Source organism: Drosophila hydei, unplaced genomic scaffold (assembly GCF_003285905.1).
Source record: "Drosophila hydei strain 15085-1641.00,03,60 unplaced genomic scaffold, DhydRS2 tig00000060-arrow-pilon, whole genome shotgun sequence".
NCBI classification, from domain to species: domain Eukaryota; kingdom Metazoa; phylum Arthropoda; class Insecta; order Diptera; family Drosophilidae; genus Drosophila; species Drosophila hydei.
Window position 1 is genome coordinate 3,005,450 of NW_022045656.1, and position 20,055 is coordinate 3,025,504.

At 38.0% G+C, this 20,055-nt stretch overlaps 1 protein-coding gene across 9 annotated transcripts in view; it reads left to right on the forward strand.

Moving 5' to 3' along the window:
- The window catches only part of LOC111594344 (RNA-binding protein fusilli), a 35,001-nt gene that overhangs the window by 7,308 nt on the left and 7,638 nt on the right, over nucleotides 1–20,055 (forward strand). For 4 of the 9 annotated variants that reach the window (XM_023307598.2, XM_023307599.2, XM_023307600.2 and 1 more), the window contains exons 2-10: nucleotides 559–903; nucleotides 7,590–7,916; nucleotides 11,274–11,550; nucleotides 11,619–11,708; nucleotides 11,781–11,835; nucleotides 14,066–14,176; nucleotides 14,910–15,180; nucleotides 15,332–15,889; nucleotides 16,025–16,304. In XM_023307598.2, coding sequence (XP_023163366.2) covers nucleotides 691–903; nucleotides 7,590–7,916; nucleotides 11,274–11,550; nucleotides 11,619–11,708; nucleotides 11,781–11,835; nucleotides 14,066–14,176; nucleotides 14,910–15,180; nucleotides 15,332–15,889; nucleotides 16,025–16,304 — 2,182 coding nt within the window. In that variant the 5' untranslated portion in view covers nucleotides 559–690. Of the gene's footprint in view, nucleotides 1–558; nucleotides 904–3,390; nucleotides 3,502–7,589; nucleotides 7,917–11,273; nucleotides 11,551–11,618; nucleotides 11,709–11,780; nucleotides 11,836–14,065; nucleotides 14,177–14,909; nucleotides 15,181–15,331; nucleotides 15,890–16,024; nucleotides 17,466–20,055 lie in introns of those variants that run through there. The other 5 variants (XM_023307592.2, XM_023307594.2, XM_023307591.2 and 2 more) reach the window with 3 other exon arrangements.

Consider the following 20,055-nt stretch of genomic DNA (forward strand, 5'->3'; position numbering starts at 1 on the left):
TCTGTAAAGGCACTTAAGTTCATAATGCAAGGCGAAAACAGGCAACAGTGCTTAGCTAATTTAAGTGTCTCTTAAAGCACTGAGAATTGGCAACGTCGCTTAAGTTAATGCATGATAAATGTAGGCAAATCTAAAAAGGCTCTTAAGTTTGGCAACGTCGCTCTGATAACTGAGCTGAAAACTGGCAACGCAGCACTTGTGTGAAATCTGGCAACAATGCTCAGCTTACGCAAATGTCAACCAAATCTGATGAGGCACTTCACTTATATTTATTAACTTAAAATTTGGCAACGTCGCACTGTCTAATTAGAAACCTGTCTTGAAAATTGGCAACGTCGCTTGTGCGAATTTCCAATTGGCACCCATTCGGATTACATTTGCTGCCAATTCGCATTGCCTGGCATTTTCTTTGAATTGCATACGTAATTAGCTTTTCGATTTGCCAGCTGTCAAGGGTTCAAAATATTGTATAAGCAGCGACTCACCTTTAAACCCTTTTGCGCCTCACTCATCCATTGTATTTATTTCCCGATCGACTTTTTTTTCTCTGTTTTCCAGCCATAACCAATGGGTATCTGAGCAGAGAATGCAGTGCCATCAGCCACGCAACGACAGCAATTGCAATTGATAGCAAATAGAAAGCAAACTGAAGTTCACTTGGGGAGCGAGCAACCTCATCATTTCCTTTATATGCGAGGCATCAAAGTCAGAGACAATCTCGGCAACAACAGCTACAATAATAACAACAACAAAAGCAACGACAACAACAACAACATGCAGGTGCCCGAGCACGTTGTCTCCCTTTACATAGCCACATGTGGCCAAAATGGACCCGGCCTTGGCTCGGATGAGAAGGAAATTATACTGATGGTCTATGTGCTGTTGGAAGTGGCAACGGGACAGGTGAGTTAATAAGTCAACACACCTGTTGACGCCATTCTCTAAGCCCTTCAACTTTGCTGGGCGACCGCACAAGCTTCAGCAGCGAGCGGGGTTGGGGCCAAGCGCTAAGCGCCGCCTACTGAGCGACGCCATTTTGTGAAGCGTGTGCGCTGTCGGCACTTAATTAATGAATACACACACTTACAAACACACAACAATACGAATATTTATGAACACACACACATGCAACAATACATTGTTGTTGTATAAGCTGCACTTTCAACTGTGCGCGTTGATTATGTTACAACAACAACAGCAGCGACAACTCGACTTTGATTCGTTTAAAAGCAACAAGTACTTAGTGAGCTCAACTGCGCAAATATAGACTCGAACATACCCTGTACAGCTTATATACAAGTTGCTTACTTTGGAAGACTTTCAGCTCTAGTTAGAACTGTTGAAGAGAGAAGAAATCTTATATAAAGTCGAACATATAAATTCGTTCATCTGATCGGAAGCATAGTTTTCTTATTGTATTTATCTCAAAATATCTTGATCTATTGAAAATTAGATCGAAGCTGTCAGAAAGAAAACCTCTATCTTTATCTTAGTTATTCTTAGTAATTATAAATAAAATGATAAATTATCCAAGCCATATAAGGAATTTAGCTGTCTTATAACTACACAGATATTGAGCATTTGGTAAAGTTATCCAACTTGGAGAACTTTTGGCTCTGAGTTCTTTTTCTTTCTACTTTTATCAAAAGGAAAGTCACTCACTTCAGATATTCCATTCTAACTATCTGCTGTACAGCTACAGGGTATTCAATTGATATGAGTGCTGAGCCTGTTGATTGCTGCCATTTGCTGGAGCTAGGGAACATGCCATTGGTCTTTTCAATATAATCAACTACAATTTTGAGCTGTCAGTCAGAGATGGTAGGCGGAGGGGGGAGGTGTGTAGCCCCTATCCGGCAACTATATAAATATAAGTATAGCCCATAGTCGGCCGTATTTGCATATTTTGAGTTTGCCAAGCGATTGACACTAATTGTTTGAAAATCGCTAAAACGACGCATCGTCGAAGCTATGTGTATGGTGCCTATTGCGAAATCCCTACAAATAGTCTCGAATATATATTATATACAAAGATATATATAGACTTGCATTATGACTCTGGCATGCAACAGGCGTATTTACCTTTCTAAGAGCCACCAATTTTCCAAGTAATACTCAGGTTTTTAATTTATCTTATGTATTGAGAGTTTACAAATAGCTTAAGCAGCTAAGTTTTGCTATTTATGGTTTTATAATTATATATATTGATGGATATTCAAATCTGCTCCTTTCATTATGCAAATTTCAAGTGAAAAATAATTTAACCAAATTTTGCTTAGCGAAACCTTAGAAATTTTAGAAAAATTCCCAGCTATATTAATTTTATATTTTCTTATTCTTATTATTTATGTATTTCAGTCAAGTCTTTAAGTAATATTAAAATGTGAATAATTTAGCTTGTGATACATAAAATATTATAAAGGAAGGTTTTTAAAATGTCTTAGAGCTCAATTTAGTTATTTTTCTTTAGGAAAATGGTTTAACAAAGGACTCGATTTGATAAACATTAAATTTTTGAGGTTTGCATAACTCTTAAGAAAATCTTTATTTTTTTAAGCAATTTTCATAATTGTGCCTTTTCAAGTATTTCCTATGTTCATAATGGCTTTTCCCATTGCAGAATAATTTTTTTGTATTTCATATTTTCCAAGTCAGTTCATAATTGAACGAAAAGTATTTTGTAATTCAAATGTTTGTATTTTAGATGACACAATATTTGATTTTCATTTTCCACTGGAGACTTTCCACAGTTTTATAGTTTTCTTTTTTATTTTTCCCTTTTTTTGTTTTTTGATTTTTTCATCATTTTTATTTGCATGCATAACAAAAAGCGAGTCTTGGGCCAGCGTCTGGTCAATAATTTCCATATACGCAATATTATTTGCAAAATGCTTGACAGCACGTTACGTAGCTAGCCACCACAGCCGCCCCTCCTTGCAATCCAATTGCTCTTAGGGTATACAGTGAGCTGCGTGTTTGGCAACAAAATGGCTTGACAATTTATAAATATATATATCTCTATATATGTATGTGTATGTGTGTCTGGCTGGGTCTGTGTTTACTAGCATTTAACTGATGCTTGTCTGCCTCGCCATAGGCTTTACGTCTAGATCCGTCAGTCTAAAACTTTTGTTTTTTTACGACTTGAACACGCAATACATTTCTGTAAGTGCATCTCATTTTTTCTCTTTTTTCCGATTCGGATGACATTAAGTGCTTTTTAATGGCAGTGCCGTTTGAGAGATGTTTTAAACGTCTCGGAATTATCTATGGATAGGGTTAGTACCAGGGTCTTTATTTCAGGGGTCTCATTATTAGCCACGCTTTTGGCCAAATTATGATTAATTTTCTAAATGCTGTCGTAGTAGTCGCCAGGCAAAACGAATTCAAATTCGAATTTATATGTGTATATATACATGTATTTACATATATCTACGTTTATACTTTCGCAAGTCGCAAAACTCGGTTCGGTCTTCGGCCGTTATTATGGTAATCTCTGCGGTGAGTCCCCGGCTTGGGAAAGCTAGAAACACAAAAGTTCATCAAAATTTCATTAAAATCTATCGTGGTGGAGTTCGTTTTTGTTGTTGTGTGTGTTATTGATTTTGCTTTTTAAATATTTATTTTTATTTTTGCGATCATAGTTCGGTAGGTCAAACACGCTTGATCGTCTATTAGCCTTGGCTTTCGAAATCGCTGAACTTTTAAGCCTGGCAGGTGTTGGGCATGCCGTCCTAAACGGAACGAAACGGAACGGCGGAACGGCGGACCGACTGCCATTGTATAAGACTTGGCAAATGTATTAAATCAGATTTTGTTTGTATTAATATATCATTTTAATAATTTGCTTATTTTTTGCGAAAATATCAAATTTATGCGAATTTCGGGTCAGTTGGAATTTATTGTTGATAAGCATATGAAAGTTGTCTGGTCCTAAAAGCCGCTTAGAAATAGCTCGCAGTCAAAACTTTCTTCGGACATTGTGAATCTCCGTTTTACACTTGATATACGGTTATATTTCTCTGGGTTAAATTGCGAAAACTGAATAAGAGACCTATATATATATATATATATTATATATAGATATTTCTTTATGGGCTGGACTCATTTACCGACCGAACGCCCAGATGTCATCCATTTGATTTGTAGTCTCTTAACTACTCTCTAGAACTGCTTCTGAGCATGGCAAACCAAAAGTTAAGTTAGAATCAACTTTGAAATGCTCGACTAGCAGATACCTCGCTACTATAAATCTCAGCAGTTACTTCTTTATGTAATTTGTAGTATATATATAAATGTTGATTGCATATCAAAGTATTATATATATAAAAGTATCAGTAGTTATAGCTTGTAGCAAGAAAAATTCCTACTACTAGCTCTACTACTACTAGAAATACCCCTTCTAATTAACTTTAACAATTGCAGGGCATTGTGATACTAAAACTGAAACTCACTGAGCCACAACGGCGCCGTCATCAAACGGCTTTCAGCTGGCCACAGAGAGTTTGAAGCATTAGTTTTAATGGCTTATGAAATATCTGTAAAATGTATAGAACAGCCGCCGACCATAACCGAAATGAAATAAACAGAAACACTTTCAAATTACTGCAAAACACAATTGTTTATCGGCAGGCCAAGAGCTTAAACTCAGTTGCCGAAAAGCTGACGCATAGCCAATGCCCAAACATTACACAAATCTAATAATTGGGGGCTCTGTCTGTCTGATTCCGCCTCTATGTGGCTGGCATTGACATGACTATTTTTAATATAATTTCTTGATTTCTATATGCAATTAAACTGCCAAATGGAGCGCAAGTTCCACGATTTTGGGCAGAGCATATTGATGATTAGAATTCAAATTTTATTAAAGAATATTATATATGATATATGTTTTTTGTTGTGCATGCATACGACAGAAATCTGACGCCGTTTTCCTTATCGCACGCCATATAAATTGACAAATGATAATAAATATCTCATATTTAGCTATATAGATTAGGGCCAACTTGCTAGTAATGTGTGTAATGTTAACCTACTGCTTCTAGAAAAGCTTTCAAAAGATCTTTGTTATTGTTTCACTGTCTTCTCTGAGATCCTATGATCTCTGTGTGAGATCATAGGAGGTCATTTGATCATTGATCATTTAGGATATATTTATATATATATATGTATATATATATATATTTATATATCTTATATCCTATATCTTATAATCTTTCTTTATATATTCTAGGCCACAGAAAACTTTTCTGATTCATTCATTCGCTCAATGAGTGTTTTTATTGTCCTACTCACAAACCTTAATACCATATTCCCAGAGATTTTTTAACGATGTTTCTTACTTTCAAGATGAGATCCTATGATCATTTATTTAAGCGTCGCTGAGCTCATCTTGTTTTAAAGCTGTCATTAGTTAAATTTGCTTAAATTGACGTTGAGTTTATTGAACCCGTTTGAGCAGCAAATTGACAAAGCTAATTTGTTTGCTTTCTAAAAAAGCAAAATGAAAATCTGTCAAGAGTTTCCTTCCGTGCGAAAAGCTTCCTCTCAATCGGCTCCGTTTTTCTTCTTTTGTCTTTCGAGTCAAGCGTTATAGATTTCTTGCAACAGCAAAATTGCTTTGGATTGACAGATACACACACACATGCACACATAGTTAGTGTAATTGGCATGTTAATTACAGGCTGGTTATGACGCGCATGGCAACAATTAAATTTAATTAACATTCGTGTGCAGCTCCAGCGGGCGGGGACTACAAAAAATGCACAAAGAGCGCAGCCAGGTCTCAGTCTCAGTTGCAGTTTCAGTTTCTTCTAGGCCAAGACGTCTGCATTGACATTCAGTTAATTTCATTGAGTTTTCACTTGGCTAAGGGGTCGCGGGACACGGGGCACGCGACACAGAACTGGAACTCTTGGCACGTTTTCATTGATCTAGAAACGACGGCAGTTTTTAATAGATCGCTTAATCTGTATCATATATTCCGGTTTTCATCTTGCATAGCTTAACTATTTTTCAATGGGTCAGTCAATACGAATTGCTCTAAATTTTCCACAATTCTGAATGTTTAATCTATGACGAAAACTGCTTTACATTTCTCTCCTCCCTGCTTTCGATCTTATTCTCTCTCTCTGCCTCTCTCCCTCTCTCTCTCTCTGTAATTTTGCTCTCTTCTTCTCTCTATCTCTCTCTGGCATATCGTATAATGAGCTGTCGGACTTAACCCCACTCTGAACCCACCACAAGAAAATCTTTTTCCCTTGCTTTCATTCGTGGGTTTCTGTTGTATTTTGTTTTTGTTTTTTTTTTCATTTTGTTGAATTTAACATCAGGCGAAACTCATGAATATTTCATAGACGAAATCCTACGTAGTGCGTGCATCGTGTTATATATTCAAAAGCTATGCAAATCGATGGCATCAGAAGTCAGAAATCAGTAATCCAAAAGAAAACAAAAATGGAAAAATAAAAAGAATTTCAAAAACAGTTTTCTACATGTGTAGTTTTCGCTGTGGATTGTTTCCATTTATATTTCTTATTTGTGTATTTTGCATAGCTCAGTAGCTACCTGCAATCGCACTCGGACTCGATTCTCCATTTCTAATTACTAATGCCCCATTCCCGATACACCCGATACCAGATTCCGAATTCCAATTCCGATTTTGAGCACACATCCGCTGACGCAAACGTCGCTCCATAGGCCTGTTTCAAAGTGAAGCGTCTTCATGTTTATTTTTTTTTCTTTTTTGGAATATGTTAAACAATTCTTGCACCTTGATTTTAATGAATCACTGAAAGACGTCAAGCCCCTAGAAACACCCACAGCTCCCAGTTCCAACTGAGCTCTGCTCTTTTGTTGACTAGTGCCATTTGCACTATCTACCGACAATACTTGGTACACAGATAATCAGTTACATCGTTATACCATAGGCAAACTCGCACTTTGGGTGCATAATCTGATAATAAGATATTGTTAGCTTTTGTCTACCCCACTGTGAGTGCCAACTGCTTATCAGGCGTAAGCAGGTATCACAGTGTTTATCTTAAGCTCTTGCTGGGGACAGTGTAGTTTTGCTAGGAAATGTGTATAGATTAACATTAGATAGCTCGAACTTCGAGCTGATTAGCTTTATTGATATTTTTCAAATAAATGGAATGGATTCATTTATATTATCTCTAGGTGATTGAAATGTAGAAACATCGAACTTCTTGGAAGTTTTATCATTATAGATTCGATTGCAAAGAAATTTACAAGTTGTTTTTATTGCGTTTACATTTTAAGCTACAGATTTAAATATGGAACCATTAAAACTTTAATGTTTTGTAAAGACATGCTTACAACACTTTATAATTACAAGTTTTACAAGTTTTACAAGTTTACGGATACTTGTAGAAAGCTTCAATTTCATTAGACTAAAGAAACTGTTTTCTGATTAAAAAGCATTATATATCGTAGAAGTATTCGTCATAAGCTCTATACTAATAGTTAAAAGCGAATTTATATATCACAGTTTTCTAAGATAAGTTCATTTTGCTTTGATATTCTTATGGCTATTTTTCTCATCGCTACTATTTCTCTATCTTTCGCAGATCATTGGCACCCAACAAATACTCGTACGCCCTGATGGTTACTTCATTAAGGATCGCACCATATCTAGCTCATCGGACAACTCGAATGCTACAAACAACACAGCCTGCTCGCCTCCACTAGCCATTGGTTACACCGGCGAGAATAGCTCAAATAACAACAACAATATCAATACAACGAATAACATCACAAATGCAAGTGGCAGTAGCAGCGGGAACAGTGCCACGAATGGCATCTGCCTCAGCACCTTGGAGAACAGCAGCGAACTCATATTGCCCATTGCGGAGGCCCAGTCTGCTGGGAAGCCCCTAAACGAAGCAATCGAGGAGGTGAGTGAGTGGGGTGATGGGAAGGATGGGGAAAGAGGGAGATAAATAGTTGCATGGAAAGAGGAGCAAAGAGGTCGGAAGAGACAGAGAGAGAGAAAGAGTGATGAGAGCTACGGACGGAATAAAGGCAGGCGGATAGGCAGATAGAGAAATTTAAATTTAATATATATATAAAATCAGACGAAATTAACTATATAGGTCAGACGTGAAGTATAGATTGGAAAAAATTTACAATTCATACTGCAGCTATCGCGCGTGGGAGTCGAGCTAACGTATTAGATAAGATAAATCTGAGAGAGAGCGAGAGGGAGAGAGAGAGATAGAGAGAGAGAAAGGTAAAGCGAGATAAAGAAAGCGAGCTAGAGAGTGAGAGATACACAGAAGAAGAGAGAGAGAAGCTGATAGAAAGAAAGAAAGAAAAAGATGGAAAGGCACGGAGAAAGTAAAGGATATAAGTAGAAATAAAGGGTGAAAAAATATACATAGAGAGAGGGAAAGTAAGATGGAAACTAAGAGAGATTTAAAAAAACGCGCTTTTTTTTTTACTAATAATCCATGTGATAATCCCTGCTGATCTTCCTACTAGTCTAGCCGCAGCTTAAGACTGGAAAATTCAACGATCTATAGATAAGGGAACGAAATAAATTTTTCAATAATTCATGCTGACTGGAATTATTTGGATGTTTCTTCTTGTCGAATCATTGGGGACTGCTGTTGCTCATTAGGTTTCGTGTTTCTCTTTCAACCCTGGACAACGCCACTGATTGGGAGCTGTGGCAGTGTTCGACTTGAAATCTTATCACAGTCTCTGATAAGCAATACGTTGCTCCGCTACTTAAGCATTTCGACAGGCACCGCGCCCCCTTGCAACGCCTTCTCGTTACGGAAATGTAAACGCTTGTAGGGCAAATACTTATGTAGAACCAAGTAGATGTTGCAGATAAAGGTTCTCGCAGATCGGAGAATGAGTATTGTAAACTTGGGTGCAGCAGTCTTTGTTACACTTTGTTTAACTATGTCACGTAAATGGTTTATGCATTTAAGTGAATTTCAAATTCAGGCGAATAAAATATATGTATATTAACTAAACAGCTGTTTGACTGAATAATAATCTATATCAAACATGTATAAGTCTTAAGTGTTTGATTATACAGCCACGTGTCGCGATTTTATTTAGTGTAGATGGCTTACATAAAGATGAGTAGAATATTATATTGGAACAAAGTCAAGGAATCGATTACTATATTGAGCTACAACTAGATTGATATAAACCTATTGGGCATATCTTTTCCAAATAGGCTTATCATACAATGAGGTCTAAAATTTTGTTATTCTCTGCACTTTTTTAGCTATGTCTGTTTAAATATATAGCAATAGTTTCATAATATTGACTATGGAAATGCAAATCCAAGGTTTGATAACTATCAGCTTTGATAGCTATGTTGTTTGGGACTAGCGATCTTTTCTTAGAGTGCCTTTAAGAGTATTGAGCTGTGTCCAAGTCATAAATCCAATGCTAAACACATCGAATGTAGCTTGCGTGTGACCTCCAACTAAATACTCTAATGAACTCTATAATCTCTCAGCTAGAGGATGTCTAACTAACTTGGATCATTAAGACGTTGTTGTACTCTGCACCTGAGTGCCATTAATCTACTTTATGGAGTGTGTGGACGGCTGTGCGTCAATTAGATGTCATATTATATATATAGATGTATACGAATGTGACTTTGGCAATAGATCTGTAAGCGACACGTGACGTAATGCCAACTAGAATGAGCGCAAGAGAAAGGAGAGAAAGGGGAAAGCGCGGTTATTGCGTGCGTCTGCTTTGGCTGGCATACTAATTTACTTGGTCAATACACAGTTGGCTATAAAATGACGAGAACGTTGCTCTCGCAAATATTTGCCGTTACAAAGGGCCTCGCTCGCTGAGGCTCAACAGGCGGCCCAGAGACAAGCTCTATTCAGAGATTAACCCGAGCTAATGCGACATAAAGCTGCTTGTTATGTTTACTCACGATGACTTGACTAAAAACTGAAAACTATAGCTAAAACGATTTGTTGTTATTTCTGTTATTTATTTTCCATGTAATTGATAATAATTGCAGCAACAACAACTACGACAAGAGCAACAACAAATACTAAACGGGCTTAAACAAATCGCATTCGTAACCTAGAAACTTGTGCCAAAAGAATTAGCATAGAGCCAAATAATCCCCACAAACCTTTCGTCAGCTTTGAACCGTTGAACTTTGTGTTGTATTATCAGCGTCATTGCAAATATTCGCACTCTATATGGAATACATATCGCTCATCGGGTTTTTACTCAATTAACAGTTCATTTGCTTAGTATATCTCTTGCTGTTTAGGTTATTAATTGAAGATAATATTTGTTCGGAAAGTTTTAACTAAAAGGTCTAGAGGTACTAAATATTACAAATTATTTTTGCGAAATTGCATATTGAAGTCTACAACACGATGATTCTAGTAAGCGGGGCCAAGGTATGAAATAAAGATATTTGTTTATGGACTAGAAAATACACTTTTGTGAGTAATATATTTGGTAAAGCCAGCTCTATTGCTCAAGTCGGGAGTGCCCGACTAGTAGTTACCCCGAGCACTGCGCCTTTTCGTTCTACTCCTCTTTTATACATAAGTAACAAAAAACACCTGAACACATTCACCGCGTTATCGATATATATCGATAATAGCTATAATAGCTATACAGGAATATATATTCGAAATTTCAAGTCTCCTTCTCTATCTCATTGCTTATATGGACGGAGAGACAGCCAGACGGATAAGGTTAAATAGATTCAGCTGGCAAAGAATGTATATAATTAATGGGGTCTGCTATGCTTCCTTCTGCCTCTCACAAACCTTCATACAAAATCAGTATACTCTTAATTTCCAATAGGTTGCAGGCTTAAAAATAGTATAAAACGGGGTTAAATCTATTTTTATAGTGATTAGATCAATTTTGTTTGCGTTTTCCACAATCGAAGCTGTGAGCTAATAACAAATACAGAATCTGGGCAGAAACCGGGTTTATATAATTTTATAAAAAATACTTTCTTTGGGTAATACCTACTAGTATAATGCAGTTAATAATATACTATGCACTATATAAATAGATAAATATATTAATATCTGAAAGGCGTGTAATGCCTGCTAATATATAATATATATTTGTTAAGACGGCCATGTCTAAGCCAAGATTTTATATTATTTAGTACGGAATTGCTTGAAAGGGGCTTCGAGGATCACTCGAATATTTGGATACCAAAGCAGTAAACTCTTGGAATAATTAGGCATATCTGTTTTTAACTTATTTTATATGTTCTTCTTTTGCAGTTCGATGGCTATCTACGCTCCTTATCGCTGCACGATACGGAGATCAAGCTGATCACCGATGGTCAACTGCCGTTGCGCCAATGTCTGCATCGGGAGGCCTGCGCCAAGGATGTGGAGCTGCCTGCCTATTACAACAGATTCAGCGATCTGCGCAAAGAGTTCCAGCGCTATAAGTCGGGCGATCTGTCGCGTGCCCTCGTGCCCCTCAAGGACATCAAAAAGATGCTGCAGTCACCTGCGTTGCCCATGCCACAGTCCATTGGTGAAATGCTTAAAGGTGAGTGGGGCCTGTCTTGCCGTTAACCTCAATTCGATAATGATTTCATCTCCATCTCTGCTTTGTAGAGCTGAATGCAACGTCTGTGGACGATAATGATTTCTATATTCGCGAATCCCGCGATATGGTCACTGTGATTCAATCATTGCTTCAGGCGGGTGAGTTTAGTTTTGGGGGTTTTTTGTTTAAATTGAGAAATTAATATAAGCTTTATTTATTTTCCTTTTTAGGTCATAAGTTTGAAACTAATGAACTCGTTAATCTTGTGCTGGAACCTGGAATTTGGTAAGTCAAAATAATATCGTTAGCTTAAGGAGACATTGAACATTGACGAGCAGCAATCCATCCCCATCGACCTTATGGATGAATCAGTCGATGTTGATGGATTTTGGCTTATGAAAAGATTAAGAGTTGACTAAGTTATTAACTAGCAAGCGACTGACCGAATCAAATTCTAAATAATGAAGTAGAAAAGAAAGCAGAAATAAATGTTTTAATCACAGCTTAGCGAATTATATGAATTCATCATAAGTTTTGCATAAAATTTTAAACTATGGAACGTGAAAGAAAAGCGCTGCATCAGTTCATAAAATAATTTATTTACACTTTTGCTTTTCATAATTCAACTTCATTATATGCAATTCATAAAAGCTAAAGTACTGCAATGCATAGAACATCAATTGGACTCGCTTAGTTAGTCATTGCATATAATAAGTGTGGTTACAGTTGTCTTCAGCTTAGCCTCTGACTGGATACTCACTAGAGCGAGCTTGCCACAGTGCTATATAGTTTTATATGGTCATATTGTTAAAAGTCATTATTCATAACATATTAATCAATTATTTCAAAACATTCTTAAAAAATTTATAAGTTTGTTGCTATATTAAATATAAATATAAACTTATTAACTTATTATATATAATAAATATTATTAAATATAAATAAATATTATAAAACATTCAAACTAGAAACTAGAAACTTTTCATGTCTAAGTTTTTGTCTTCGACTTAGACTTAAAAAATAACAAATATAAATATTATTAAAATTCAGTGAAGTAAAAACTTTCGTGAAACATTTAAAATTGGATTGCTTTAGATGAGAGCCACATAATTGAAGTTATATATATATATACAAAAATTAATCAATGAATCAATCAATAGACGATATAATATTGTCTACAAATTTAAATAATTAACTGACTTGAATATACTATATATATGAACATACATAACCAGATACAATTCCAAATCTTATATAATATTAGATAAGTAACATTATAGGAAAGGTAACTCTGACTCAATATTTGTAAGAGCTCTTCAGAAACATATTCAGTACCTGCCCTCGCTTAGCTGTGCTCTCGTTCGTTGACAATCGCTCAACGGGTTTGAGTGGCAAGTCTCAATTTCAGGCAGAGAGTTATTTTAGTTTGTCAGTTCTCAAGCGAGGGAGAGTCTTTTGAGCGCTCCAATTTTGTGTTAAGGTCTGCACTATTTCAAGTCGGCCCCAGCCCAAAAACACTCAGAGTAAATAAAAATAAATGAAAAGGAATATTTTGAAAAAAAAAAACCATTCAGAAAAAGAAATATTACTCAGAACAAATTGCGCGCGACGCGACGCGACAAAAGTCGTGGAACGGATCGCGGCTCAGTCGGCGATTGGATCGGTGCGCGATAAGAACTCGTACCCGAGGCACATCTCTCCAGTATAGAGAATTGGAAACACATCGAATTGTGAGAGTTCTTGATGAATAGTGACTATTGTTATCGCTGAAAAAAATGAAATGAAAATTAAGTGAAAAACACATTTGCCATAATCTCTAGCTCGACAAATAAGTGTGTCACATAAATAGAGTCAGAAGTTCCACTTAGGGGCACACAAGTAAAAACCCATTAAAAGCAGTTGCAATTAGTGTTCAGGTAAAGCAAATCAGTGCAAAACATTTATCGATACGCAAACAGACTATATTCCATTAAATTATGAATATATTTGGCGTTTTGTTTTCTACTTTTGTGCTGTCGCTGCTTCTTCTGATTATTCATGTTTTTATTTGTTTGTGTTGTGACAAACTCAATGTATGTATATATATATACATGTGTGTGTGTGTGAAAAGTCAGCAAAAAATGTTTATGTTCTTGAAAAACGAAACGTGACTTCAGAGAAGAAACTTAAGTATAAAAACTATAAGTGTAACTCGATTGAAAAAAATTCCACAGACGCCCAAGTCTAGCCTATTGCATAAACAGGGCACAGCTTTGGGATTTGTCAAATAAAACTCCAATATATAAAACAATATAAATATAAATATATATATATATATATATATATATATATATATATATATATATATATATATATATATATATATAAGTAAGCTTAGCTATATATTTATATATATATATATATATATAAATATATATATACAAGTAAGCTTTAGCTCCTCTTACATTACAACGAATTTGTCTGAAATTGTAAACTGAAATCAAGTTTTGTATTTTTTCTGGCCTCTTTCTTACAGCTCAATTGACGACGAGGTAGACGGCAATTGCATTGTGCGTGCCCGTGGACTGCCCTGGCAGAGCAGCGATCAGGATATAGCCAAGTTCTTTCGCGGACTCAACGTAGCCAAGTGAGTAGATCAGTGGCTGAGTAGAAACATTAATCTTTGGTTTGTCGATAGTTTCAATACAATTAATGGTATAACAGAAGCGAATAGGCTGTAGCTAATGATCTTTGGTGTTATTTTTATACGGTATAATAATATAACTTTACTAAATGATTATTTAATGCTTTTGACTCTAGACTTCTAGACTTAAAATCAATCAGCTTTTCGAAGTTTAAAGCGGATCAATCACGAATGCTCGCACTTCATTAATATTGCTTGGAATATATTTAAAAACGAAAAGAGTATTTGTCAAGCATAAAGTATTTCACAATTTCTCAATATTTCAATTAATATTTGAAGAGATTTTTGATGTACTCGAAATAACGAAAAGTATAAAATATTCCTAGTGTTTCCTCTGTAGTTCTAATACTCGTACAATCTTCACAAACAGATCTTTAGGCAAAGATCTAGGTATTGGCTGCATTGACATGTAGCATGATAAAATCGTTATGCCCTCTGCAAGTGTATAGTCACATAGATCGACGTAACCCATTGATAAGCTGTGCTCGGCGCGCGTCTTATCAAAGTTCAGCGGGTCGACGGCAGATTACGGACGCCCAATGAAATTCTTAGCTATTTGCCAGAATTTTCTTTATCATATGTATATGTGTTCTTCTATCTTATACTCTACCTCTCTCTCTCTCTATTTTTTTCTCTCTCTTGTCTCCTTTCTCCCTCTCTTCACACTCGCGTACAGAGGCGGCGTTGCTTTGTGTCTTTCGCCGCTGGGCCGGCGCAACGGAGAGGCTTTGATTCGCTTTGTCTCACAGGAGCATCGCGACATGGCTCTCAAAAGGCATAAGCATCACATCGGCTCGCGCTATATAGAGGTATATCGTGCATCGGGCGAGGACTTCCTGGCCATAGCCGGAGGCGCTTCGAATGAGGCGCAGGCGTTCCTCTCCAAGGGCGCCCAGGTGATAATACGCATGCGTGGACTGCCCTACGATTGTACGCCAAAGCAAGTGGTAAGTGTGTGGGAGGGACGAAAAGCCAGCTGCACTTAGAGAATTAAATAACCATTAACTAAGCTAAATGCTTCAATGCCTCGCTGACTTTCGCTTTTTTGTGAATGCACTCATTTACTGTGAATATACTCATTCGCCTTTCCGTTGACAGCTGGAATTCTTTACTACCGGCGAGTCGCCTTGTCACGTCCTGGATGGCAATGAGGGCGTTCTCTTTGTGAAGAAGCCCGATGGACGTGCCACGGGCGATGCCTTTGTGCTGTTTGCCAACGAAAGCGATTCGCCCAAGGCGCTGGGACGCCATCGGGAGTCGATCGGGCAACGGTACATCGAGCTATTCCGTTCGACAACGGCGGAGGTGCAGCAGGTGCTGAATCGATCGATGGATCCGAAGACCTACGAATCGAACAATCATGGCCAGCCGCCGCTGATAGCACAGTTGCCCACCATGCAGTTGCCGTTGCTGCCGCAGGTGGGTGCCGCTGCTGGCCACGCCCTCAACCCGTTGACAGCTAACGCTAGCCACGCTAACCTGTGCCCCCCACTTACCCATGCCCCACAGCACCTCATCACCTCGGGCACCACGAAGAACTGCATACGACTGCGCGGCCTGCCCTACGAGGCGATGGTGGAGCATATACTACATTTTCTGGACGACTTTGCCAAGCATATCATCTACCAGGGCGTGCACATGGTCATCAATGCGCAGGTGAGCGAGAGCAATCCCTAGTTTTGTCTGTTTACGAGAGTAGCCTGAAAAGTTTCCGGGAAAAATGGAAATAAATTTATATATTGTGATGCTTATAGTTTATATATCAATATATATATTGCTGATCTTTTTCAGGGCCAGCCCAGCGGCGAGGCGTTCATCCAAATGGACTCGGAGGACTCGGCCCGCCTCTGCGCTCAGCGGAAACACAATCAGTTCATGGTCTTTGGCAAGAAGTTCCGTTATATCGAGGTCTTCCAGTGCTCCGGCGATGATATGAATCATGTGTTGAATGGTGGCTTGGCCTCGCCGGTGGCACCGCCTCCTCATCCTAGCCACGCTCATTTGGCTGCCGCTGCTGCTGCTGCTGCCGCCGCTGCTGCTGCGGGCAAACAACCGTCGCTGCTCTCTCCGGGTATGTTAGCTCAACCGCCGCCGCCACCCACCGGCGCTCAGGGCATCGGCTCACACTCGCACACACACGCACACTCGCACACCCACACGCATGCGCACGCTCACTCACATGCTGCAGCAGCTGCTGCGGCGGCTGCTGCTGCTGCTCATCATGCATTGCAAACGTCCCCGGCTGCCGCGGCCGCTGCTGCGGCCAGCCTAATGGGCGCCACCTCACATGCACCGCTCACAGCGGGCACGGCTAGCGGATTGGCGGGCTTTATGAATGCCACGCCCCCTGCTACCATGTCCAGCCATTCGTCGCTGTCGAGCAGTGGCTTGGCTCAGGGTGGCCTTTCCGCCGCTTCACATGCTGGCTATCATTTCAATCTCTCGCTGCCGCCGTCTGCCGGCGCTGCTGCTGCTGCAGCTGCTGCTGCCTCCAATCCTGCACTGCTCGCCCAGCAGCAGGCGCAGTTTATAGCCCAGCAGAATCTTCTGGCCCGGCAGCAAGCAGCCGCTGTGGCTGCAGAGCAGCAGCAACAGCAGCTATACGCAAATGCCGCCATGCTGCAGACCCATCAGCTCTACATGCAGCATCCAGGTGCTGCTGCCGCTGCCGCCGCCGCTGCCATGGGCAGCCAGCCGCAATTCGTATTCATGCAGCGTCCCTATATGCAGCCCTTTCCCCTCAGCTACATGCCCGCCGCCGCGGGCTATCAGTTCGCTGGCGCCTCCACGGCCGCCGCGGCAGCTGGGGTGCCAACGAGTGCCACTGCGGCGGGCGCTGCCACTGCAGCGGGCAATGCGGCCCTCGCACTTCAAACGCATTCCATGAAGCGCTCCTATGAGAATGCCTTCCAGCAGGATCCGACTGGAGCAGCGGCTGCAGCGAGTGCTGCCAAGCGTGCCTTAACCCGAGTGCCCAGCAGTGTCTATTCCTACTATAATCCAGGCATTTAGTAGCTTTCCATCATGATTGATAATTGATGATTGATACGAAAATCTTTCTTCATTAACGTTCATGATTCGACTGGATGTACTCAATCAATTTTAACCAATTTAGATTATTTCTTATTCTCTATCAATCATACTCGTATGATTGCAGCTTTTAATTGACTTACAGTCAATCAGACTTCCATGCGCGCAGCTCATATCTGTACGTTTGATTGACGTGCTCTGAAAAATAATTCCAATCTGTTTTCCATATTCTTAATCAATCATTTTTGATTAATAGGTTTATCATTAGAGTAGAACGTATCTTGTTTTATTGTTTCATCAATCACAATTGATTGAATAAATTCTTAAATGATTTACTTTCAATGAAACTCCAATACTTCAAGCACATTCCTCTCGCTATCTTCTTGACATGTCGATATCTCAAGCAAATATCCTTGATCAATCGTGCTTGATTGATATGAATTTCTATGCAACTCTAACACTTCTAACACATTCCAAGCTTTTATATTCTAATACATTTCACTTAGAGGATTTTTACCTGTTATCAATCAAGATTGATTGGTTGACGCTTATCAAATCAAACCTTCGACTCTTATCTTCGGCTCTTGCAATGCATCTTGAGTGGCACTATATATGTATACCCTATATATTTCATTGCTCATCTTGGCAACTCATACACACACACATACATACATATCCACACACACACATACCAGACATTTTTAATTGTAAATTTTTATAGTGAAATTTCGTAGTCGTAAGTCAAGCGAAAAGTAAGGAATTTGTTTAAGGTCTAAGCATTACTTACATATATCTGTATATCTATATCTATACACTGCACACAAACACGCACACATACGGCATACACACACACCCACACACACACACACATACACCCACACACACAAACACATCCCGGGCAAGCTAACAAATGTGCAAAGCAAAATTGTTTTTGTCTGTTTTTCGATTCTCTTCCAAATTGTTTGTAAACTAAAAATAATAATGAAGCTGATTCGTAAGCTATATAATATTTAACTGATACGTGTAATGTGTATGTGCTTGTGTGTGTGTGTGTGTGGGTGTTTGCGTGCGTGTGCGTGCATGTGCGAAGCGCTACTTCAACAACAGAGGCTAATGTCCTTCGGGTAGCGAGCGTTGGCTAACTGTCTGTGCCGGACAGTGTGTGTGGGTGCCAGGCCCATCAAGTGCAATTTAAAATTATTATTTAAGCATAGGCACACACGCACCCGCTCACTGCCTGAAGGGCATCAGGTGTTGGCTCATGCGTAAACGAAAAAAAAAAATCAAAGCTAAATCGAAATGTGCAAAAAACAAAAACAAAATAAAAAGCGAAAAATCTTTTAGCGTAAAAACTAGCGTAATCCGTATATACCACATATATACCATATAAAATAATAATAATAATAATCATAATAATGGAATACCCTAGCTTTAAGTCGTACAACTTGTAAAATTTGGTTGGCTACACAAAACATCTTTGATTAATATTTAAAAAGCAAAAAATGTGGAACTAAGCACTAGAAAACTTTCCTGTGTCCACCTGTCGCTGTGGCCACAGCCGCTGCACTGCGATCTGGGCGACAACACACTCACACATCAATATCTTATATGTAATATTCTAAATGTAATCCCGATATACTATATCCTACATATGCTCATTATGGGTTCGCGCAGATCGCAGTGCTCAGCTGTGGACGGTCTCTAACACTCAAAACTCATAAATGGAACTTGAAATTTGATTTTGAATATTTCTTTTTATTATCAATACATATACAAATATCGTATATCGTATACCGTAAATCGTTATATGTATACCATTAGTCGATAACTGTGCGTAACTGGTGTTAGTCGCAAATTGGAATTATTATCGATATATATCAACTCTGTGTGTTCTCTGTCATCACTAATTTTAGTTTATAGTCCAAATCCCCTTTATACTCTTCTCTCTATCTTTCTACACCTCTGCCTCTATATAAATCAGATATTGACATATATATATACATACATATGTATATGTATATATATATATATATATATATATATATATATATATATATATATATATATATATATATATATATATATATATATATATGGTATAAATAAGGGTAAATCCCAAATTGCTTTTGTTTCTTTTGTACGTTCTTAGCGCTTTAGTGTTTGATATATAATTAATTGATATATCTTCTTCTATATATACATATATATGGTTATGGATATTTTTTGGGTTTATGCTCTAAGTATATATCTACAAAATACGATTATATATAGTATGTCTGCCATTGTTTTTATAGGGTAATTGTGAATGTGTTTGATGGGCGCTCATAATTGCGTTTTATAAACCAAATTTGGGCAAGCAGAGAACCAACAAATAATATAAATATATATACATATATTATATACATATATTATATATATATATATATATATATATATATATATATATATATATATATATTATATACATATTATATATATATATATATATATATATATATATATCTATATATCTATATATATATTTACTTATATGCACATCTACAAAAGCAAACATTTACCGATCCTAACTCCACTTCTGCGTCTAACAATCAGTTTTGCGCTGCTTTTTGCATTTCTATATGATTAATGGATAAATAAAACAAAACAAAAAATTAATGCATGGGAAAGATTTTTATAGCTTAGCATCTAAAATAGTTTAAATTGTTAGTTAACTCTTAGTTCATACGACAATCGAGTGGTTTCCCATGGGTTTTTTTGCAATTTATATACATTTATGTTCTATGGCTTCCATA